Source organism: Pomacea canaliculata, linkage group LG9 (genome assembly GCF_003073045.1).
Source record: "Pomacea canaliculata isolate SZHN2017 linkage group LG9, ASM307304v1, whole genome shotgun sequence".
Classification (NCBI taxonomy): domain Eukaryota; kingdom Metazoa; phylum Mollusca; class Gastropoda; order Architaenioglossa; family Ampullariidae; genus Pomacea; species Pomacea canaliculata.
In genome coordinates, this window is record NC_037598.1 from 23434364 (window position 1) to 23459098 (window position 24735).

Here is a 24735-nt window from a genome sequence, read left to right on the forward strand (position 1 = left end):
CAGTGTGGTGTTGCCTGCTTCATTTGTAAGGACATAATAACAACCTTGCAAGAAAAGATGTGTGCTTGAGTAAAAAATTAGCTTCTGTACAGTAAAGAGGTGTGAACTGTTCACATATGTACAACAAATAGGCTTTAACTGTTCACGTGTGTACAATAAAGTGGCAAAAACTGTTCATACAATACAATCAAGGAGTGTAAAATGTTCACATGCAATAAAGAGGCCAAACTGTTCACACATGTAGAGGCATTAACTATTCATATATGTACAATAAAAAGGCATAAACTGTTCGTGTGTCCTGCAGTCCTCAAACAAAAACAATGAGATGCACATGAATCCTGTGCTGTATGTTTTGATAGGCCAGTATGCTGTGCGCTTCATCCCACGTGAGAACGGACTGCACTACGTTCATGTTCTGTTTGATGGCTACCACATACCTGACTCACCCTTCAGAATCATGGTTGGCAAGGTGGATGCAGCTGATGCTGGCAAAGTCACAGCCTATGGTGATGGACTTCATACAGGCACCACTGGTCAGTGTTTTTCATTCTTTATTTGCTGCTGCTTGAGTGATTCAGAGGAATGCATACATCAGGATTTCCATTATTTAAGCTTCTGACATGTCTGCTTTTCAATATCTAAATGACACTGTGATCTAAAGAGTTAATGTATCATAAGTATGTGTATACAAAAGAAGATTTATAAAAATGATAAAGTAAGGTAGCAATATGATGACATAGTTTTACACCCTGTCTTACATGACAGTCATTATTACTATTACATAAACTGCAACCTTAAGATTATTACTACTTACAGTGGGTCCTTATCATTACCATTCTATCTTGAATGAGAGTGTATTTGCTGATCCTGAACTGCAGTTAATGGGACAGGCTAGAGGTGTTCCTAACTTTAATGAGCAATGGCAGTTAGAATTTACGTAACATTTTATCACCTGCATATCTGTTCAAAATAAAATCTAAAAACAGACATGATATCATTCTGTTAATCTTGCACTTTCAGGACAAACATCTAAGTTTATTGTGAATACTGTTAATGCTGGAGCTGGTGCACTGGCTGTTACGGTAGAGGGTCCATCAAAGGTCAAACTAGAATGTCGGGAAGTTGATGAAGGATACGAGTTCACATACTGTCCGAAGGCTCCAGGCGACTATCTCATCTCTATCAGATATGCTGGTGTCAACATAGCCAGCAGCCCATTCAAGGCTAGAGTGGAAGGTAAGTGTGGAGAACGTTGCGACCTCCCCTTCTGAGCTGACAGATTTGTTGCCACAAAATAATATAAACAAAATATTAAAGTCTGTGGTGTCTGTGTTAAAGGAAATTACAGTAGCATAGAACTTGAAATAAAAGTAAATGTTGCATAGAATATTCACAAGAGTACACCACCAGAACTAACGGATCTGCTTATAAATCATGTAATTTACGCAACGCGACATACGCATACAATTTCCATGATGCAAGGCTGCATAAACTGGTGTTGAAGTGTGTAGGGTTGAACTTTCCTTGACTATTGTTATCTCCCATCTTGGATGTATAGTCAACTTGTAAGGGTTTTGTATCTCATCCTTTGACCTCTGCCTTCTTAGGTGCTGGTCAGGCAAGCAGCGTTCAGGAGCATGCTTCTGTTGTCGTGGAAACAGTGACCAAGACAAGCACAACCACTAAGTTCAGTGGCATACAGAAGTTCTCATCTGATGCCAGCAAGTGTGTCGCCAAGGGCAATGGTCTTACGAAGGCTTTCCGTGGAAAGACAGCAACTTTCACTGTAGACACCACTGGAGCAGGTGGGTCTTAACACCGGAATGTTCCTCTCTTTGATATATTACCTTAACTTTTGTCCGCAAAGAAATCTGCTGACTTTGTGCAGTAACCTGACTTCTTGACACATCTGCTGAATTTTGTTATTCACAGGTAACAACATCCTCTACGTCGGCATGATGGGCCCCAAACAGCCATGCGAAGAGCTGGTGGTGAAGTATGCAGGCAACAACCAGTATACCATAAACTACACAGTCAAAACGCAAGGCAACTACATCCTTATTGTGCGATGGGGTGAGGAGGACATCCCTGGCAGTCCATTTGCTGTGGAAGTTGTCTAAAGGCACTGTCTCTTGACTTTGGTCATGTGATGCAAAATCTACCAGTCAGTTCCATCCGCAATATATCACAGTTTGTAGTCGGTGAGAGCAAGTGAAAACAGCCACTGCTACTGGAGACACTGCTATGTTTGTTGGGACATCATCGAATGATACATCATTTATACACTATAAACTTTGAACTTTTTCAAGTTAGATAATGTGGCAACGACACCACAAAGTGTTTACTGTGGCGGTTTTCAATACGAAATATTATAATATCTGTTAATTTTGCCTTAAACTTATTTTATTACGATATTGACAAGGAGCTTATGCAGCAGCAAAAAATTAAGAGTTTTTGCTCCTTTTTATAAAGATAAACATCAGTAAAATTTCGTCCAGACATTCAAAAACATATGCAAGCATATGATGCTGTTATAAGTGCTCTTGTTTGTTGTTTGCTGTCAGTGTGGTAAGACTGACTAAAACATGTTACATGGAAGATAAGCAGCATAGAGAAAAAATTTAAAAGGAAATTGCAAAAGAAATGTTTTATTTAAGAAGTTTAACATGTGATGTTTATGAGGTTATTACTGGCGATACTTTGCATTAATGACTTTTTAAAATAAACCCAAGTCTTTTGGATGCTGGGATGTATTTCTCTCCTTTTCCTGTGTGATAAAGCATACCTTGCCATCATACATGTAGCATATAGTATACCAGTTGTAGCAGGTGAGAAGATCCCTCCACCCTTTTCTGCTCCCTCCCCCACTCTCCACTTCATGATGTCCGAGATATGAAGGTGCTGCTACAGATTTCAAAAACTATAAACATCCATGCAACTTATGACTCACTCTTTTCTTCATGAACAAGATTTGTTTTACAATTGTATGATGCGTCTTGAGTTGATATGCAAATTACCTTCAGTCACAGCTCGCAAACACAGCTAGTTGATGGGTTAACAACATGGAGTACATACACCTCGCGCATACATTTTTTGGAACTTCATTTTCAACTCTAAAATAACAAACCAATCTATAAGCATTGATGTTTGGATGTTTTTGCCTTGGAAACCTGGTCTTTACTCAAGGACTTATTCTTTCCACTTTTAAAGCAAGACATCTGTCTATATTTGAGGACGTAATATTTTTTAACTTTATTTTTTTGTTTGGCGTGTTCTTGGAACAGGGTTGAAAGTATATGTATGTGTATTGTATCTTTATTCCATGTCAAAATACATTTCAGGTAACCATAATATGGTTCTGTTTTGTTTCATTTGGGATTTTGACTGTGCTTGTTGAAAATTCATCATGCTTTGATGCTCATGGTATAACTGTGGTTTTGTATTGCTCTACCATTTCAAGGCAAGAGAACATTTATTTGGTATTAGTTATTATTCTGCTCTTTTCGCCCACCAACCTGCTTCCCCCCTCCCCCTCCCAATTGTTTTCAGTTGGATATTGGTGTGTAGAGCTTTCATTAGGTGACATCTTTTTGAGCCCCATCTCCCTTCTGTACAGATATTAGAATTTGAACATGACATTAGTATTTCTAGCAAAGATTACCTTTTTTTGAAAGTATAGTTTTTGCTTGCTCAACAGTCGCTTTGTTGAGCCTGCTTTTCTTGGCCTTCTGGGCAACATTACAATGTTTTAAGATGTAATCTACATTTTGAAAACTGCTTTTAAAAAGATATAGCACGAGCGTTGTAGGCTAAAATTTATTGCAATAAAATATTGAATTTGTACGACATTTGTGTCTTAATGAGGGATGATTGGATGTACACGTAATTACATGATGTTTTAGCATTCATGCAACAATATAGTTCACCAAGATGTGACTCTGAAGGCCAAATTAAAATAATTTTATTGTTCTTGGACAAAATTCACATTGTTAAAGGCAAGTTTCTTGTCATCAAAAGATCTGCACAGGCACCAGGCAAATGGTCTTGACCAAGTTTAAAACATGATTAATACATCACAGTATGTGTGTCAGTGATGTCTCTAGCGGGTATAAAAGCTAGTTTTGAATATTCATCTTGACATGCTAGTCCAAACATTGACACATAAAAGGCCAGATGACATTTGTTACATATTCATCATACAAACGTTATCCACATTGCACTCCTGAACCTGCTCAGTATAAGCCCAGAGCATAAACACCTTTCTGTATGGTGCTTTCACAGAAACTTTTTAATCATATATCTGTGCACACACTAATGATGTTTTAGCCAGGAGCAGACACTAGCAGAAGCATCACGTGACATTCAGGGTGATCTGGTGTGATGGAGAGGTGTCTGTTTTCAACACCTCTCTTAAGGCCATTGTGGCATAGCAGGAAGAGGGCAAGGTGAAGGACAATCTCACAGCACACAGTTTGCCTCCTGCAAGTTAAAAAAAAAAATGCACCAAAAGTTACAAAAAAAAATCATTCTACTACAATCATGTTGTCTGTGATTCATTCACTACAGGAATTTGGGTCATATTATAAGGAATGAATTCCTCCCAGTTTTAAATTCTTAAGCGAAATCAAAACATAACTTGAATCTTCTGTGTGTTCCCTAAGCAAAATAAAATCCTAATTCCTTGTAAACAAATGCAAAGGTTGAGATCCTCACTGTATTGGTGCCGAATCACTGCCTTACCACACTGTATGGTCAACTGGCATCAAATCACCCCTTAAGCCCCAGAAACCCCACCTAAATATGCACGCTAAATTCATCCTGTAATTAAAAATATCTTCACAAAAGTTTAAAAGAAATACCTCAAGATTGTAAGATATTCTTTAAATACAAACACTTACTGTTTTTTTCCAAAATGAATGCTTAAAATCATTTGTTTGCTAATGCATTTGTTTGTTAATGTTCACTCTGCATTCTTTGAGGCAGCTCTAGCTTTTTCTTGTTTGTCGAGTGCATACTTTCCATAAATCCACTGAAGCATCATAGCAGGTGCACAAGACATTAACTAGATGCAGTACCAGAACCTGCTCATGCAGTTGTAATTTGCATTAAAAAATATCCAAGCAGCTTCTATAGGGAGGGAAACAGTTTGATACAATTTGTGGAGAAACCAATCCACAGATTACCTTACCTGGACACGACTTTGGCTCTGAGATATTTTCCAGCCTGTCAAGGTCACTGAGAGCTAGCGGTATGGTGTAGTCATCATAAAGAAAGGTCCGCCACTCCAGGTCTGCAGGTCTCACAACCATAGTCCGATATGCCCCAGGTAATGAGTAATCTCTGTTGAGTAAACACTGATATTTAGTTTTCAGTCATACAGTCTGTACACATAAAAATATCTTTACTGCCATTACCACCTCCTTCTCATCTTCATCAATATCAGTCTCTTAACCTGTTGGCTCTGAAAGGATGGATGGGGTCCTCTGACTAAGATACCACAAACTTGCATCTCTCAGTTTGTTTTTCACGCAGGAAAAGAGACCAATGTGGAACCTCTTATTCTCAACAGTGAGGCTAGAGCAGGATGGCCATTTTTGGTTCCTGGGAACTAACATCTCAAATGACCTCAGCTGGGACAACAATATAATATCTATCATCAAGAAGGCCCAGCAACGACTTTATTTTCTGTACCTGCTGAAAATGTTCACCTTAGTGGGGACATTCTGGTCCTATACTCAGCGCATTTTGTATGAATGATCATGTCTGACAAGTCACACCCAGCCAATGATTTATTTTCATGTATCCTCTCTTAGGTTAGGTACAGACATGTCCCATCCAGTAAATCCCACCTGAGAAACAGTTTTATGTAAAAGTAATGAACTCCACTGTAGCATGAGTTAGGACTAAATGTTGAATGTGTCTCCTTGAACCCTGTGAGCACTGTGTGTAGTGCAAGCATTTGAATGAGCATCTATGCATGTCTATGAGTATGTCTATGCATGCAGTCAGTAGAGGAACAGATATGCATAGGCAGTGGATAAATAAATGCAGTAAGTAGTGGAACTGATAGCTATGGGCAATGCATGAATGTAGATCTGCTGAATGTCAGATTTGTCTGCTATAGGTTTTAATATTTAGGCAACAGCCTAGTAACTACAGTCATTTTTGTATGTGACTAAGGATCTCCGAGGAAGCAGTTTAGAAAACTATGAAGGACCAATTAACAGATGGATAATCATAATGATGACAATAGAAAAAATCTTATTGTAATATCTTCCACAAAGTAGATATGAACCTCAACATGCATGCTCACACTCACACAAACACACACACACACAAACATTCATGCACCCAATCTAATGATTATGTCACTCACAGTAGCATACTTTGGTCAGTTAGAAACAGAGTCGAATAAACTTGATCAGAACCCCTCCCCTATCGCCCCCTCTCAAAAAAAAAAAAAAAAACTACAACAAAACAGACATATTATAATAAATAAAAATTATGTTTCTGTGAAATGAATACAACTCAAGAGTATCACACTCACTTGTTTTTTCTTTGCAGATTGTTGATATCAAAGCCATCTTTGGAAAGATACATCTCATACCAGGTTTTAACTACAGAAAGAGAATCACAAGATTTTATCAATGAACAGAACAAAATTTTAAAAAAACCCGATATTTGCTACTGTGGCCACTATATTATGTATCATAAATCATAAAGTCAGTGAGAACTGATAACTCTTATTATTCAGGAAAGATGAATGAAAAATGTGAGAAAGGACTAAAGACTGGTTGCTTTAGGAGTGTTTGATGAGAAAGATAGTCTGGGTGGTTGCAACAGAGCTGTCACTTTTTTTGGGAGGGTGTAGAGGTTGAAAGACGTGAACGGTAATGTCATCGAGGGAGAGGCAGAAAAACTACAGCGCTGGAAGGAACATTTTGAGTCGGTTCTGAACAGACCAGATCCCCCTCAGCTTGCAGACATCCAGCCAGCAGCTATAGACCTTGACATCTGCACAGACCCACCAAGCCTGGAAGAAGTGACAGCAGCAGTCAAGACAATGAAGAGCGGCAAAGCACCAGGGGCAGATGGAATAACAGCAGAGATGTTGAAAGCAGATATAAATGTGACAGCTCCCAAGCTGACTGAAATCTTCAAGCAAGTTTGGGAATCAGGGCAGCTCCCTGTTGCTTGGAAGACAGGGCTCATCTTCAAGTTACCCAAGAAAGGAGATCTTGGAGACTGCAATAATTGGAGGGGCATAACACTTCTTTCCCTCACCAGCAAGGTCTTCAGCAAGATTGTTTTGTCAAGACTGACGGCAACTCTTGAGAAAGACCTCCGACCACAGCAAGCAGGATTTCGTCCTGGGCGATCCTGCTCCGAACACATCTTCATTCTGCGACAGATTCTGGAGCAGAGCAACGAATGGAACACACCGCTGTACATCAATTTCATCGACCTGGAGAAGGCTTTTGACAGCATCCACCGCGAGTCCTTATGGAAGATCCTGAGGCATTACGGAGTCCCTGCAAAACTTGTTCAGGTCATTGCAATGCTGTACAGCGATTTCAAATCCCAGGTTGTCTGTGACACGGAGCTCACAGACCCCTTCAACGTCAGTACCGGGGTGAAGCAGGGCTGCATTCTGTCGCCGTTCCTCTTCATCCTGGCCATGGACTGGATCATGAAGACTTCCACCGACAGTGAGAGGAGAGGGATCAGATGGACCATGACTATGACAGCAACAACAACGCTGGAAGACTTGGACTTTGCTGATGACATTGCCCTGCTGTCACACCGCCACCAAGACATGCATGAAAAAACAAAGGCCTTCTCAGAAACAGCTGGAAACCTTGGCTTGAAGGTCAGCACAAAGAAAACGAAAAGTATGAGAGTGAACGCCAGAGTCCAAGACGGCATCAAACTAAATGGAGAAGAGATTGAGGAAGTTGACAGTTTCACCTATCTTGGGTCCAAAATGTCAAACACCGGGGATGCGGAGGTGGAGATTCGAGCCCGACTGGCGAAAGCCAGCCAGGCCTTCGCCTCACTCAGGAGCACATGGAAGGCAAAAAACATCAGCCAGAAGATCAAACTGAGAATCTTCAAGTCAAATGTTATCAGCACCCTCCTTTACGGATCAGAATCATGGAAGATGACCAAAACCATCAGTAACAAGCTTGACGTCTTCCAAAACAGATGCCTCAGGCGCATACTTAACATCTTTTGGCCAAATACCATCAGCAACGAAGAACTCCACCGAAGAACTGAAACCGAGTCCATCACCACGCAGGTTCAACGAAGGCGTTGGCGATGGATTGGACATGTGCTCCGCCAGCAGACAGCAGACCTTTCCAGAGTCGCCCTACGATGGACTCCAGACGGCCGAAGAAAACGAGGCCGCCCAAAGGAAACTTGGAGAAGAACAGTGGAAAGGGAGATGAAAGGAAAGGGCTGGACATGGGGTCACCTAGAGCGGGTTTCAGCCGATCGACATCGGTGGCGGACTCTGGTTGAGGCCTTATGTGCAACCTGATGCACGAAGAGGAATAGATAGATAGAGGTTGAAATATTGTGAGGTGGTGCAGAAGCTGATGTAAAAGAGGAACTACATTTGTAGGCAATTAAAAAAACTTTTGATACCAGCAATGCTTTGGAGTTTTTTTTGTTTTCTTTGTAAGAAGCGAAAGGAGAGTGGAAAATAGAAAAATAGCCATGCAAACATGCTGACATCACAGAAACATTTCAGAAAATGTTGCATTGCACTTTTGAAGAAAAGGAAACAAATGTTAATGAAGTACAAGCAGGCTCTTCATTCTATAAGCACCACTACTCTATGGAAACTAACAAAAGATAATTACCTTCATTAGCTGGATAGACAATATCATGTCCTGGGAGAGGTAACACAATGTCGTAGATAGAATACAGTGATAGATTGCTTTCATTTAGAACCACAGGCTGCACTTTCTTTGGCTCTTCATCTGAAAATTGCACACACATACAGAGTGAATGAATAGACAAATATAAAAAACAAAGTAGACCTCCCAACCTACTACAGTGCATCTCTCTCTCTTACACACACAGACTGTAATAAATGCTAACAGGGTTTAAGATACTCCACTGGAAAAAGTCCAGGACTGTTGTGTCATGTCAACAGTTCACCTCATCTCTTACAGAAATAGCAGTAAGACATATTTACTCAGTATCTGCCTAAACTAAGTTTATCAAGCCTTTCTTTGTTTAACTCCAGAGCTCACTCCTTCTCTCTTCAAATCATCTAAGTATTTTGTGCATGTTGATACAGCAATATTTTCTTGTTCAGTAAACAAATTATTTTCTTTTTAGGTGAGAGCTAGCTGTAAAAAAGCACACTGCTTATACTATCACCCTATTCAATAAATGAATTGTTGTTGTCAATGTCTCTACCAACCATGAACAGGGTCTTGAGTTCTGTTACCTCAGCTCCAGCATCAGCTAAACAAAGTTACTCTCCCAGCTCATCCTCTTACTGCTCTCTTGGATAAATAAAGTCTTATCTAACTCACAAAGAATCTGAGCAACTCTGAAGTCCCCTGCCCATACATGGTATCTTGAATAACAAGAGATAATAGCATCATCTTATCATCTTACTTCAACAATCATCTATTCCCACGCCCCCTCCCCCAATCCAAAGAAAAGCACAACAAAAAAAAAATAATAAAATAAAATAAAACACCCTGAAATTTAATGGAAGAGTACAAGGTGCAGATTTTGCGTTTTGCTTGTGATCAAGTCTGGTGCCAGGAAGCGTGATGGTTCCAATGTCAGCTGAATTTATTGCTTCAGGTACTATAACCTGCTCAAACATGCTAGTCTGTTTGCTCACAACCATCTTCATTCCACAAAAAAGTCTCAATAAGGCTTGTACAAAATGGCTAAATACACGGAACCTGCAGCCATGGAATTCTTTTTTTTTTTCACACTCACATTGTTTCTGTCTAGCCACATAGCAAAAGTTTTCAAAACTCCAAACATACCTTTCTATGTCCTATGCCCTCAATTTCCACCCCCACCTCAGCTTTTCTTTTTACCCAAAAGAATCTCTTCATTACTAACAATAATGAACCATAAACAACTAGTGTTAAAAATATGCAGCCAAGCCTTTCTCATTTCTAGCTCCCCCTTGAGAAGCACAGTCAAACCTGCTGTGAGTAATGGTTGCACCCTAAGAGTCCATTCAGATAACTGCAATGATTCAGTTTCCAAAAGAAAATTGTGGAGGCTGCTCTGAATACTGCAGCAAAAAGCCTGGTTTGCAGAGGTATGCTGTGTCATGGTCTTCTCTTCTTGAATACAGGTTACACGAATGCTTCTAAGTTACAGGTATAGCACATGCTCTAAACTCGGGTGCTTGAGGTGCTTTGAGTGCTATTTAACAAAACGATTGAAAAAAATGTAGACGGTACAACGTCCCTTTACCCCTTGCTGACCATCCTTCAAGTCAAACAAAATGTCTCACTCGAACTAGTAATTCTACTCCATGGAAAATGTTATATGCTCATCTAAATTAAAAAAAAAAACACCAAACTTTTATTAGATTACTACAATCTATAGATAATTGTAAATGTTAACATAACAATGGAAATGAAAGCAATACAATGGCTTCCCTATAAGCAGCCTGTGCGGTTGACATAAATACTAATTCTATTGATAAATCTGTTATTCTGTTTGTTGATTCTTTTGCTTTTTTACTGTTAATATTAGATACAATATGCCTTGTAAATGTAATTTATTGTAAATCATTGTATAAACATACTGTAATGTGTAATAAATGTTTAAGCCTCCCCCCCCCACCAAAAAAAAAAAACAAATTCAAATGTGAGATAAGAAAATGGGTTTGGGGATCATCTTTCACAACAGTTTTAATTTTGGTATAGTAGGTTATAACAAACAACGTTAATATTCTATTGCCTAAACTGCAAAAAACAAAATCAAAAAAGAAAAAAAAACCCATTTAAAAATAGTTCACATGTTATGCACGCGAAACTATTCTCATCTCTCACATTTTTTCACATTTGAATGAACAGCATGATTGATGAATACAAGACATTTGGATTCTGAAATCTGAAGCACCTATCAGTGTTAAATCATAGTCTGCGAATTGCAAGAAGAATTCATCTTTTTGCATTTCTCATGTCTAAGAAGGAGATCATTCACTTATTTGTGTAATTTGTGAACATAAAACTGTACCTTTTAAAAAATGTTTGTTGTTTTGAAGGTCTATCTAGCATGACCCCTAGTCATAAATTTAGACAGTACAAGTTGTTATCAGGGTAACAAAAGCAGCAAAATTGTTTCTCTTAGATTTATCTTAATGTTGATCTAATTGGAGGTTGATTTATCTGTTTAAAAATAATCTTTTTGTTCCTGAGGGTAGGTTACAGCTGTCTGTAATGTGATGCCAAGCTGACTGGTCTGCTAATTGGTTGCTTATTTTTTTAACTGTTAGCTCCCAAAGAGTGCCAGCTGTAAGATATCGACTGTCTGGTAACATGCTAAGGCTCACAGCCAGCAGACTGGCTAAAACAACACACTGTGCTTAAACACCAGTAACTTGCCGTCATGTAGAAGACTTGGGCAGTGTATTAATGCAGAGAAGCAAGTGGTCTATGGAATGCTGATTCCAAAATTATAATAAAATCCGCCTATGAGATGTTACAGTCTGTCCCAGAGTACATATTGTAGAACACTGACTAATGTCACTATACCTCTGTAACTAAGGAAAGTGCTACAGACTGTTTCCAATTTTCATTTTGTGACATGCATCCAGGAACAGAACATCCAGGGCAAAGTGGCCAAAAGCGCATCAGCAATTATATTTGCAAGCACTCGCACACAATACAAAGCACACATATGTGCATGCTTTTCTTGTCCTGTCACAACATAAATCTTCGCTGTTTATCTTGTGGTCTATTTCAGCTCTCAGCTGATGGTAGGATCCTTCAGGGAAAAGAAAATGAAGCTTGGAATGAGATGACAAGTGTTGCCGTTTGATTATCAAAACAGCAATCACATCACAGCATAGCAAGACAAGCTTGACTGACACTGAAGATACAAAGGCTTCTTTTTTTTCTGAAATGAGTGGTTGAAGTTCTTTTTGACATATGAGAGCTATTCTGACTACCCATCCATTCTCACATTCAGTGCAAACTGTCTGTGCTGTGTTTTCATTTCTTTGCAGGGAGCCTGCAAAACCTCAGTGAAGCTTCATGATCAAGAAGTGTCCTTGTATGCGGTAGTGTGTGGTTTTTTTTTTTTAATGTTTTGTATATGTATTGTTTAATTAAAAAACAAAACAAAAAACGAAGTGTCCTTTAGATCGAAATCACCAGCGTGGAATTTCATGAACTGTTGTTGGCTCTATTTCTCTGAACTTCTCTTCCCCTACATCACAGCTAGACAACTCCACTCTTCGTCTGATGATGGAACAACAACATAGGGTCAAAGGATTTTTAATTTATGTGCAGCAAAACAATGAAACTCTTTCACCTTCCATATTTGCCACCTACCCACCAATGAATCCTTTAAATGTGCACTGAAAACACACCTCTTCCTTGAACATTACTCCTTACAACAGTCCACACAATGCTAGTCCGTCTCCAAACTTCCCTACTCATCTTCCTCTCCAGAATCACGATACTCTCAATTCTTTTTACCTGATCCCTCTTGATGTTTTCTATATTTGTCTTTAGTCATTAATACTGCGTGTCTCCATCAGTCTCTATTCACACAGGAGTCCCCACTTCAATACGTAACTTAGGTTACATAATGTCTGCTGACATGTCTCTTGATAAGCATGTTTCTCACATCTGTCATTCTGCATACTATGAGCTCCAGAAGATCAGCTCCATTCGTCATATTCTGTACATTTCAGACAGCAAAAGTTTCATCTTTTCATTTTTGTTCTGTCTAAACTAGACTACTGCAACTCTCTTCTTGCTGGCTGCCAACAGTAACTCATTGGTAAGCTTCAGAAAGTCCAAAACTCAGCTGCTCGTCTTGTTCTCCGAACTTGCAAATCCGAACGTCACACCACTTCTTCACTCTTTTCATTGGCTAGCCAGTTAAAGCTAGAATAGATTACATGCTCTCAACTCTGTACTATGGATTCTTTGATGGCTCCTCCTCCCACTAGTTTACTGAAATCTTGTCTGTTCTCTTTCTTGCCTGAAACCTTCACTCCTAATCATATTCCCGCATTCTACCTCTCCCTCCCACAAAGACAGTCACATACGGACAACTGCTAAGCAGTGAAACTCTCTTCCACATCACATTCGCCACTCGGACTACAAGGCTACATTCAAATGCTCTCTGAAAACATGTCTGTTAACTAAGTACTATCCCTAAATTGCTATTCTTAACTCCCTTGCAATGCTGCCAGTCATGTGAACCATCATGTAACGACTCCATCTTACACTGTTTACAGTACCTACATCCCTTCATACCCTCACCCACTGCTTTATGTTCTACTCTTGTACCTCATCTTTATGTTATTTAACGTGTCTAAACATATCTCACCATCCACTGTCTGCCATCTTTCATTTATCATGACTGGCATGCACAGAGAAAGCAATCTTTCTTGGTTGCGATGCTGCATAAGTATCCACTATTATTATTATTGTTAATCCTTCCATCCTTATCTGTTGTTGATGTCTTGTTCTCGTCGCAAGGGCTAAAAGCACACTCCTTATGAACATGTGTATGCACTTTATAAATTCTGCGTTGATTATTATTATTCTGCTAAATAAAAAAAACAACTGATAAATAATAATCAATCTTTATTTATAGAGTGCCTTATCCAACAATCAAAGACGGACTCAACTTGATCACATACACATGAGGTCCCACAAGCCTATACTTATCAGAAGGCATCAAATGCCTTTCACAAATTCGTTCATCATCATTCAAATCCTTTCTCCCTCTCTCTCTCACAAACAAACCATATCAAAGTATCTCATACTACCATAGTTTAGGTTGTCTTTTTAACCTGGGGGTACATTTTTCTGCTTAGCATTGTAGAAGTGTTTCATTTAGTCATGTCACCTGTAGTAATCTCCCTTGATTCAAAAATGCCCTCTGTCCACAAGGAATTATTATTATCATAAATTTCGGTCTGCTGGAAGCATCTGTAAGCCAACTTACTAAATGTTTAAAAAGTCTCTACTTTTTTCACAATAAGCTGCAAATATATGCAGCTTGAAAGCTGCATCAAAGGCATTTCATCTTCTTTGGCGTGATGAAGGTATGTGCTTTAGCAACTGATCTGAATGCCTCAGTTGCATGCAGCTTTGATTTAAAAACAAGAACAGTTAACACTGTAATAATGTTAACAAAGATTGTAACAAGGTGCTCATCGAATAATTAATGGAAATCTTAAAAAAATCTGGAAAAATCTGCAAACAAGCCACATAGCTATGCAACAGGATTAAAAGTTAGATGGACACCTGATGACATCACAACATTTTGTCACTGTGCAAACAAAACCACATATTTTGTACCCTTAGTCCTTAATTTTAAGTGTGGTTGATTTCCTACAAGATGGCTTTTGCACAGTCCCAGTGATTTCAGAATCATTGGTTTCAGCAGCAACACTAGTAGTTTGACAACAAAAGGGAGGCAACCCTTTTTTTTTTTTTTTTTTTTTAAGAACAATCAATATTTTTGTTATGATGAGGTCAAAATGCATATGTTAATAAAATCTGAGGAAGAAATAAACTATTCATTTTATGCAAGAGTAGCTGATTTCTTGCTTACCAGTCATCATTACTGAAAATGCCACAAGATTGTTTTCGAATGTTTAGAGATTAGTTTTCAGACAAACAATATCAACATACCCCTCAGATCTTGGCCAGAGTGTGAAGGTAGAACTATATCCCCTTCAACCGGCTGCAGACCATATGTTTGGATTCGCTTTGAGACCATGGTGTTCCATACCAGACTCTGGTAACTGTGCACATACATCATGCGTGTGTTCCGCGGCAACTGAAATTACCCACCATGTGCTGTGATAAATAAGTATCCACTTCACAATTTTATAAATCTTGTAATGAAGTTAGAGTACTAATTTCATAGCTATTCACATCATGACTGCAGCATTTAATGAGCACTGCTCACTCTAAATGACTGAAAATGTTACATCAGATACTTTGCTGTCAATGTAACCAATCAGCAAATATTTAAACTACATTCAGATAAAACACTTAAATTCTACACATCTTAAAAATATCAAATCATTTATACCTTTTTTTTTATAGTGTAAAATTTAGCAATTAATAGAAACATTTTTTGGATGTCAACCTCAATCCACAACTTCTGCATGGTAAGGGTTAATATGAGCAATGGCTGTAGCATTTTGTTTATATTTTTACAGGTAGCAATTGTTCCTTTTCTAGTCAGGCCTGCAGAATGCTTGTAGATTATATAAGCTAATGTAGAACAGGAAATTTTGTCAGTTTTTGCCTTCTTTCAAGCAAAATATAAAAAATTATGAAAAAGGATATTTACTTTAACATGACCAAAAACTTACTGCCTGTATGGCACCCTGGAAATTCTTGGGAGATTTCTGCAGTGCTCTGAGAAGTGATCGTTCTATGCTGCATCGACTGTCTGTAGCCTCCAGGGTTTGTAGTGGGTCTTTGGTTTGTGACCATACATGGCGGAACCTCTCACTTGATCCGTTACTTGTCCGTGGACACAAGATAAGATCTATGGCATCTGCCCATTCGCCCTTCAGCAAGGCCCTAAACAATACAAGCTCCTGTCAACAGCCTCAGACAAGCAAATGTCTACTCAACCCTCCATTTCTTTCCGCTATTCATTTCTCATTATCTTATCTTCTCTTTCTTACAAATGTTTGCTCCTAAACACTCAGTCAATTAAAAATAAAACTTTTGAGAAAAATATTAATTACTTAATGTAGAATATAAAAAAATTTTACTCACCTACCAATCTCATAAGTTGGAACTGAAGTGGTACCAAAACGCTGCATGCCAAAATAATTTATGAAACCCTTGGATTTTAAAGAATTCAGTCCCCTTTGCAGGTCTTCGTCTGAACCCACTGTATTTCTGCAAGAATTAGACTACACTAAAATATTGAAAGAATCCAGCCCTTGTGCAATCAGTAACTTACACAACATTTTGGAAGCGAGAGTAAAATTATGTAACATACAACTGCTGCAAGTAAAAGAAACAGCTACATCACACATACCAGTATTAATAAAGATAGCTGAATGGAGATAAACACACACTCAAACAATTATCTCCATTACTAATTTAAGCACTCCTTGTATGCAACAACACATCATGTTATAAACAGTGACAGCCACTCATCTCACACTAGCACAAAATGCAAGGCACACTTCAAAAGAAGTTCTATTTACTTGCTTACCTGAGTACAATTGTAAAATGATTTCCTTTAAGTTCACCCAGTTTGAGAGGTTTGTCCACATACCTGTAAATAGAACAATTAAAAAATTCTACAAATTCTACTTTGCACATTTGGTCACCCAAAACCATAAATTATGATTCTTTACCACACTCTGGTATTGCACATATTTTGTTACATAATCAAAATGCTCACAACCAGGAAAGAAATGTCCTGATACAGTTTACCAGAATGTGAATATTGTGAATCTACTATTTTTTTTCCATGCACATGGATAACTGTATCTCCATAAAGCGAGCTCTGAAGCTCTTTACCATGTAGTGAGTATGAGGAACAGAGAGGGAAGATGTGTGTGAGAGACATAGATAACCTTTGCAAGACCTTGGTGTCAAATGTACTGAGGACAACCATTTTCATATGTTTATATGTTCCTCGTCTTAGGTTTGAACATGAGGTTTATCAATATTTATCTGGTAGTAAAGGCAAACAGTCACTGAAATAGGCAATCCCTGTCCTTAATAATAGAACAGTTTTCTATTGACTATGTGTCATGTTACATTTAGTAGGCAAATACATATAAATACCATGTTTATTATCATCTCATTAAAAACCCTTTATTACATATTACTTTGTTAATTACAAGTGTAGATATAATGAATTTCACCTCGTTCCTGAAAAAGTATACCAAAAATGTTTGCATGTGTGATTAGAAGACCAAAAAATCAGTTTGACAAACATTTGGCCAAGTGCTATTTGGCAAAAAACAGGTTAGCCACAGATTTTGGCGTCCTGCATGTCTAAAGCCTCAAGTATTTTGACTTTTTACCACAGCTTGATTCAGGAAAACCAATCTTGTTTCTTTCTGGCATGGCCATTTTAAATATAAAGACATGATTGCAGCTGAAGAACAGACTACACACACACTATATGTATATATAAATTGTACCAAATAATAAATATTCTCAAAACATAGTTATCACCTAAAATTTCCCAGTTTGATGTTTCGTAAAACGTTGTTTAGACCAGAAAGCTTTTTTGGATGTATTCTGCAAAATAGTAAAATATGAACACATCATAAAAATGACACAAATGGAAGCACTCTGCTAAGAACACATGGTTTGAGATGAATGCACTTATAGTTTATATGAATATTTCTTAAAGTAGCGAGCACAATATTAACAACAAAGCCTTTTCTTTTGCATGATGCTGTGCATAATGACCCTGATGAAAACCTTTTGAATTTTTTTGTTGATTACAACAGATTTTCCAGAATCATCCAGTGGCCCAATGCTGGTGGCTTTTCTGAGTAGCTAGTGAAAAAAAATATTCAGCAGCATTCTTTATAACTCTGAAGGCCATGTTTCGGTTCCCCTACAAAACACTTTTTAAAAAAAATCTTCAATTCAATTACTCAAAAATACTATGACTCCCATTTCAAATTTAAACAAGTAAATTTACACACTTGTATGCTGTGATTTCCTGTGACGTTTTCGCTCGTCTGTCTTTTGTCCCTGCATATTGAAAGAGCCCTTCCTTCACCCTGTTCAGCACAACAAAAAAAATGTGAACAATATTAGAATGCTAATAATATTTTTTCAAAAACACGTTTATATCAGTATAGCTTGTTCTCTATTTGTGACATACCCAAACCATAGACATCCTCAGCTATTTCTTCCCAGGTCCAACCAAAACCTGCTTCAATGAACACAAAAACTGATGAAAAGTATTGAAAGGTCTTAAAAGGGTTAGCTGATTGTCTGGTGTAGGAGAGATTCCATCCTGTTATAAGTGTGCACTAATGTAAATGGTGGTCAGGTGCTGATGATTGGGTGGGGGGAGGAGTTGGAGCGTGTAGTTGTCAGAAATACAGTGCCTTGTCTATCCTCTACAGATTTTCTAAAAGAAGATTAACAAGTAAGAACTATATATAAACAAACAATATTTCATAGATAAATTATGATACTCACTTCAGAAATTTAGCCATAAGACTAATAACATCCATAGTGTCTTTGTTCTCCTTGTACAGCACAAAGCGGCAGTAAGGGAGTTTACTCTTGTTTGCAGGCCACTCTGGACAACTGCTCTGTCGACTGTCTTTTCCTAGGGCAAAAATAGTTGCATGATGCGTGTTATGTTGGGTAAAGAGGAAAGTAATCCTAAGAAATATTAGGTTAACAATGTTACTTAAGCAACAAAAATATTTAATGATATTTCAGCTTTGAAAAGAGAGCATGATGACACAAATGAAAAAAGATCTACTTTTGGCTCAGTGGAAATTAATTACAGCATTTTAAAAGGTGCTGTTGCTGCACAAGGCAATAAACTTATCCCAGAGGTAAGGTGAGCATAATATGAATGTAAATCTTGATTGCAATATTTTAGTTAAAGTGAAGATGCCAGTAAGAATATAATGAAGAAAGATAATCCATCCTTTTAATTGATTTCATCGTTTCAAGGCGTTTAAATAAACAAACACAAAAAAATGATCATGCAATAAGTATATCTCTGACACCCTCAAAAGAAAACACATGCACAGATATATGCAAACTCTCTATTCTCATATGCTTAAAAAAGTGATGTGTAGACCTTTAGGATTGTTTTCTTTGCATCTATTGTGACATCGGAGGTTTAATAAAGCGATTACGGCCAGAGCATAATAATTATTTTACAAACCTAAAATGAGTTTTGGTGTTCAATATGTGTCATAAAAATGCAAACCCTTCACAGACATCTGGTGCATAAAATTTACCTCCAGACTTTTTGTAATTGACGACAATAACTTTCTGTCCATCCCTGACATCTGTTTGTGTCTCAAACATAGGAAATGCAGTCTTTACAGCCTTGTGGATATTCTGTCGCATTTGCTTATCCTCACCAGCCTACGCAAAGCATGACAGTACATGTAAATATCCAGTCATCTGATGCAATTCCCAGGAGGAGGAGGGATACATACATATATATGACCCTCCCTGTAGTTATACACAGATTTATGCTCATATATGCTTGCAAATCTAAAGTTGTTCATACATCTGTATTTCATTCTTCACCACTAACAAAATGTTTTACAACAAAGCTGATGTTATTTTACTTGCACTGTAAATGTAGGTAAATATTTTGCTGAACCAATCTAACAGAATCTCTAAAAATGTATCCAAATAAACTGAAAACAAATGATATTTACTTTAAAAAAGGGTAAACAAAAGAAAGCAATAAAAATAAATGAGGTTACAAGAAAGAGACACAAATCGTTAAAAGAAGCTACTTTTTCAAACAAAATTTTTATCTCACAGAAAATGAAATGCACTCAGGGTGTGGTCTATCCTTACAGGTATTTCAACAGATCGTGTTTTGTCTTCAGATGTAGCCAGTTCTGTCAACTGCTCCTGCACTTCTCTGTCAAGGACTGATACTGTTTCATCATTGGTAACCTTATCCTGTTAAAAAGAAAAACACCAAAATACAGGTTTCAGCACCTTTCTCTTCTTGTTTGTAATCACTGATATGCCTTAAAGACCTGTCAGATTGGTTTGAGTTATAAACAGATTTCTAGTAGGCAGAGATAATATATATATAATGTTAATTTCAGTGCCTGAAACACAGTGGATTATTTATTATCTTATTTGAAAGTTAGCAATTTGCACCTGTAGTCAGCAAGTCCTGCAAAATCTTGCTCCCACGTGTGAATACATGACGTCACAGCCAGTGGCATCCACGCTATGTCTTGATAAGAATATAACGCCCAGAACGTGGAGCAATACATCAGCTTGATTTGAAGATTTTGATTTATCGTGCTTTAGTAGCAAAGACGAGTGTAAAATGCTGTTCTCTAGCCTTGAAAGTAATAAGCCTTACCTGTTTAAACCTTCGCAATCTTCAGGTTCAAACACAATATGCTCAGGCAGCAGACAACAAAAAACAACTTCCCAATACCACATGGTAAGCATCATTAATATTCATCAAACTTTGCAAGCTGCAGGTGATCATTAAAATTTATGTTTGTTTGTTTGCTTACATACTGTCACAAAAGCCTCAAGTGTGAAAATTTACTATTGGGACTGATTTGCACATTGACATGGGCATAGCAGTTTGTGCGGATATTGGTATAAATAACAGAAAAAAGCAGAGAGACTTTAGCCCACGTGAATTAAAAAAAAAAAAGGAGGAAAAGCAGAGATATATTTTTGGGAATGATGTTCCTTATCATTTACCATGTGCATGTTACAAGCAACATATTGTGTTGCCATTAATAGCTATCATACTGTGGCTTGAAAAGATAAATTAAAAGTATAATTATCAAGATAACTTCAAGTGTTTGTGCAGCAACTCTGTGTTGTTGGATGAGAAAAAGCATGCTTCTTTATAATAAGCATGGCCCTGGAAGATGATGCTTTTGCAGTTCCTCACAACTCTCTTATTTGCTTAGCATGTGTGCATGCTACTGGCTAACATTCAAGAGCAAAGTGGCGTTTACAAATGACAGAAGTAGATCTACACACACCCAAATGAAGTTGATCTATTTTCTTTTCAATGATGAGTCTGCGAATCTATGAACTCTTATTCCATCACTATGCTTTCCTGTATGTTCAACAACACAATAGGGTTTCAAGATTCAATATTTTCTGGGCAACTTGTATCACCCATGCTGAAGTCAGCCATTATGCCACCAGTACTGGTGTCACACAAAGCTTCATGCCCAAATGGAGATCTGAACAGGTGAGGAAATCATTTTTATTTGATATCTCCAGATTTGTATTTCTCCTTGTGATTTTATGTTCAAGGAATTAATAAGTGATATTAATGAAGTCTTTTGCGCATGATTTGTGTCACCAATCAGGTAAGTCTCTAAAATGTTCTTAACTTAAAAAATTGCATGTTAACTCTGAGCATTTTAATGTAAATGGTAGAATAGTGAAGCTGAAATAGTGAGAGCTTGCTTCATGTAAGTGTATGAGGGACAGCAAGTTATAGCCCTTTATCCAATCTTGTTTCAACATATGGTTTATTTTACAACCACTAAGAAGACGGCTCTAGTATATTACATGGCATCAAACATCATTTTGAAAATCCTATGATTCAAAAACTACAAAACTGCTTTAAACAGATGTTCCAAACAAGACATGACCAAACTGTGTGGTGCATACATGTGTATGTGAAAGTGTGTGAGATAGAGAGTGTGTGTGTGTGCATGTGTTTTTCTTTCATTTACATACACAGTAATAGGCATATAAATTTTTTTCATGAGGTTGACTGGTATTGTAAGATTGAGGTGTCTATGTGCAAGGGTCTGGAGTACATATGCCAAAAGCTGTATCAAATTATGCGACCACTGCATGTTTACTGTTTAAAATGCCATGTTTTCATCAGTATATGATTATCAATTTGGAAATTAAAACTATAAAAATATTTTTCACTGCAAACACACCTCAGGTTCTTCAGAAGGAAGTTCTGTTGAGGTAAGATGAATGGTCTCTCCTGTCAAGGAGACCTCATGGACTATAAAATCAGAGTACCTGGACACAAAAGATGAAAATAAATTGTCACTACTTACCCACATGCTACCTAAAAAAAAAAAAATAAAATCAATAGGCTATGGAAATGCTTCTGATTTCTTAAGCTCACCTTTGTTTGATGATGGCAGAGATTCCTGGATGATTGCATAGGAACTCTGTAATTCCAACATCCAATTCTGACACATTGGTACCCAAGTGTATCTTACTAGATTGGTCTTGTATATCATCTGTCCTGAGCTGTAGGCCATCATTTTGCTTCTCTTTGCACGTCAAAGTTGAGTTTTGAGTAGTATTTTCGTGTTCTGCCATTTGGATAGTAGAAATATAAGTTTAGATAATAATATCTGGTCAAGGACATGTATTAACTACAATATACTCTGCTTTGCACTGCATGTTTTAGTACCAATAAAACACATGTTTGAGTACAAGAGTGTTGCATATCTTTATATTTAGGTATACTATGTTATACATTATGTTCCTAATGAAGTTAAGTTTAACCATAAAAAGAATAAAGCCAAAGAAAACTGAAATTGTTATAAAAAAAAAATCGTATAACTTTCACGCCACATGGTATATTGATACAAGTTTGTGTCCCACAAACACTTAGCTGGCCATCACATGAGGGACATTAAATATTTTCAGCCTGAAACTAGCATTGGCTACTATCATTTTTATATTCCTAGTCATACCTGCTGTAGCACTAATTAATTCCACAGTACTTTCAGTGCTGATAACTGGCTGCTTTATACAATGATCACTTTCAGTAGGAAGTCCATTTCCAGTTGAAAGGATGACTTCATGTGCATCTCCATCGACACAGATTGCACCACCATCTGTTGTCAGCTTCTGTTTTTTAGCCGGTGGGAAGTCGTCAGGTGAGCCTGACATGCTAAGAAATAAGTGAATGTTGTAAATAATAAGCAAGGGAAAAATCTGGACTATTTCACATTTTGTGTCGTGTCCGTGTGCTTACTGTTACACTAATGTTTACGATATTAAAAAGTGAGCATAAGATTCTTATCTTTATAAAATTATTATAAATAAGTTCCTTCTGGCTGTTCATGATCTATGAAATGGTTACACGCGAATAATCAAGTCACTTGTGCGACTGGTTATTTGATTTGTGAAGAACTAGAAATGTTGTCAGTTATAATAGTAGAACTCAGTAGTTTTAGAATAATTCAATAAAAATAATGTAAACTATAACGCACAACATCACGACTAAGATAGATCGTACTCTCTGATAAGACCAGTAATGATAAATAAAAGATAACGGCCAGTGGACAATGAGTTACGCATAGTTACGCATGAACAACATAAAGACGAGGCACAAGAGTAGAACGTAAAGCAATGGATGAAGGTATGAAGGGATATAGGTACTGTAAAGAGTTTACATGATGGTTATCGTGCCAGACAGTATTGCAAGGGTTAGCACTTTCTACCAGTAATGAACAAACGTCTTGAGATTTCTGCAGGTAGGTTAGTACTCTCACTCTCTGACATGAAAACACACCATCGACAGTTAACATAGAACATATCTTACTCGGTATGAGTAAAACAGAGATCTGCAGGTACAACTACTATATGAAGCACATTGGACGAAAGGGAAGTAACTAAGGAGAAGTAGTTAAGAGTGACTTTTCTTGAAAGGTAGTCGCGCGCGCTCCTGTGACGTCTTCACGCCTGGAAATGGAAGATCTCATTCGACAGAACGCTCACTTCGATCGGCGCTATACCGTTGCTGTGATAATCATGACTTTTGCTTGGTGCTAGGACTTGTTCAGTGAAACAATAGAGACCTTGAAGTTACAATATTTGTACTCAGAAACAATAGCACTTTTGATTTTTGGTGGCTAGACAGCTGAAGATGAATTGTATCGTCTGCTGATTAAGACGTGAGTTGAACCGCAAGTTGTCAATGGAAGGGAGAAATGGAAAACTGCGATTCAATAACTTTAAACACATAAAATATACAACTTATGGTAAGAATAACATTTAAAGCCGTTAAATTTTGTGGAGGTAGGCTGTAATTCTGAGGAGACAGGTTTACCTTTACAATCACAAGTACCGTCGATCAGCATACTGATCATTATAATCTGTTACATTACGTGGCGCAGAAACCAGGTTGGTGTGTGCGTGTAAGTACAGTGATACCTCGGTTCTCGAACGCCTTGACTTTCGACCAAATCGGTATTCGACCAGAAAATTCGAGAAAATTTTGTCTTGAAATCCGAACAAATATTTGGAACTCGAACATCCGAGATGAGCCGAGTTGAGCCGAATGGCGCTCATTCAGCCCAGCGCGCCTTGCTTGCGTCATCAGTGTGAGTGCAGAGAGAGAGTCACGTTTTTGTGAAGAGAGTCATGAAATGTGTGTACTGTACTGTATTGCAAATTACTGTATAAAGTGGTAGCAAATAGAGCAGTTAACATTTTTAATGACAATGTTATGTCCACTTTCCGCAAAATTTTGCAAAGGAGAAAAAAACAGCAAACAATTGACAAATTCTTCCGTAAAGAAATCAGACAAGCAACTGCAGAGCAAGATTCTGATTCTCCTCAGCAAAAGATACAGAGAACAGAAACACCCGAAGAGCAGTTACCCTCTGTTTTTATTGAAGAAGACTCCCCTTCAAAACAATAACCATCCCCCTTCCCTCCTCCCTCCACATTCATTCCCTCCTGCCATAAAGTTTGGTACAGGTACAGTAAATGAAACACAATTTACTGTACTGTACTGTACTGTACATTTTATTATTTCTTTTTGTTTTAATAAATACGCTTTTATTTCTTA

At 37.7% G+C, this 24735-nt stretch overlaps 2 protein-coding genes across 6 annotated transcripts in view; one reads left to right on the plus strand and one right to left on the minus strand.

The window, feature by feature from the left end:
- Positions 1-3843, plus strand: part of LOC112571578 (filamin-A-like) — an 83467-nt gene extending 79624 nt beyond the window's left edge. For all 5 annotated transcript variants that reach the window (XM_025250660.1, XM_025250659.1, XM_025250662.1 and 2 more), the window contains 4 exons: positions 360-533; positions 1021-1236; positions 1608-1805; positions 1933-3843. In XM_025250660.1, the coding sequence (XP_025106445.1) occupies positions 360-533; positions 1021-1236; positions 1608-1805; positions 1933-2120 (776 nt within the window). In that variant the 3' untranslated portion in view covers positions 2121-3843. The remainder of the gene's footprint in view (positions 1-359; positions 534-1020; positions 1237-1607; positions 1806-1932) is intronic.
- Positions 3844-3944: 101 nt separating this feature from the next.
- LOC112571580 (pseudouridylate synthase 7 homolog) lies at positions 3945-23545 on the minus strand. Its single transcript, XM_025250666.1, has 17 exons — positions 23485-23545; positions 22631-22830; positions 22051-22243; positions 21854-21941; positions 19758-19865; positions 19181-19310; positions 18399-18531; positions 17894-17971; positions 17412-17477; positions 16435-16497; positions 15987-16112; positions 15572-15785; positions 14880-15027; positions 8868-8987; positions 6548-6617; positions 5189-5340; positions 3945-4479 (listed from the first exon to the last, which is right to left on the minus strand). The coding sequence occupies exons 2-17, from the start codon at positions 22827-22829 to the stop codon at positions 4352-4354; spliced, it is 2016 nt and encodes a 671-aa protein (XP_025106451.1). The 5' UTR covers position 22830; positions 23485-23545; the 3' UTR covers positions 3945-4351.
- Between the last annotated feature and the right edge of the window lie 1190 nt (positions 23546-24735).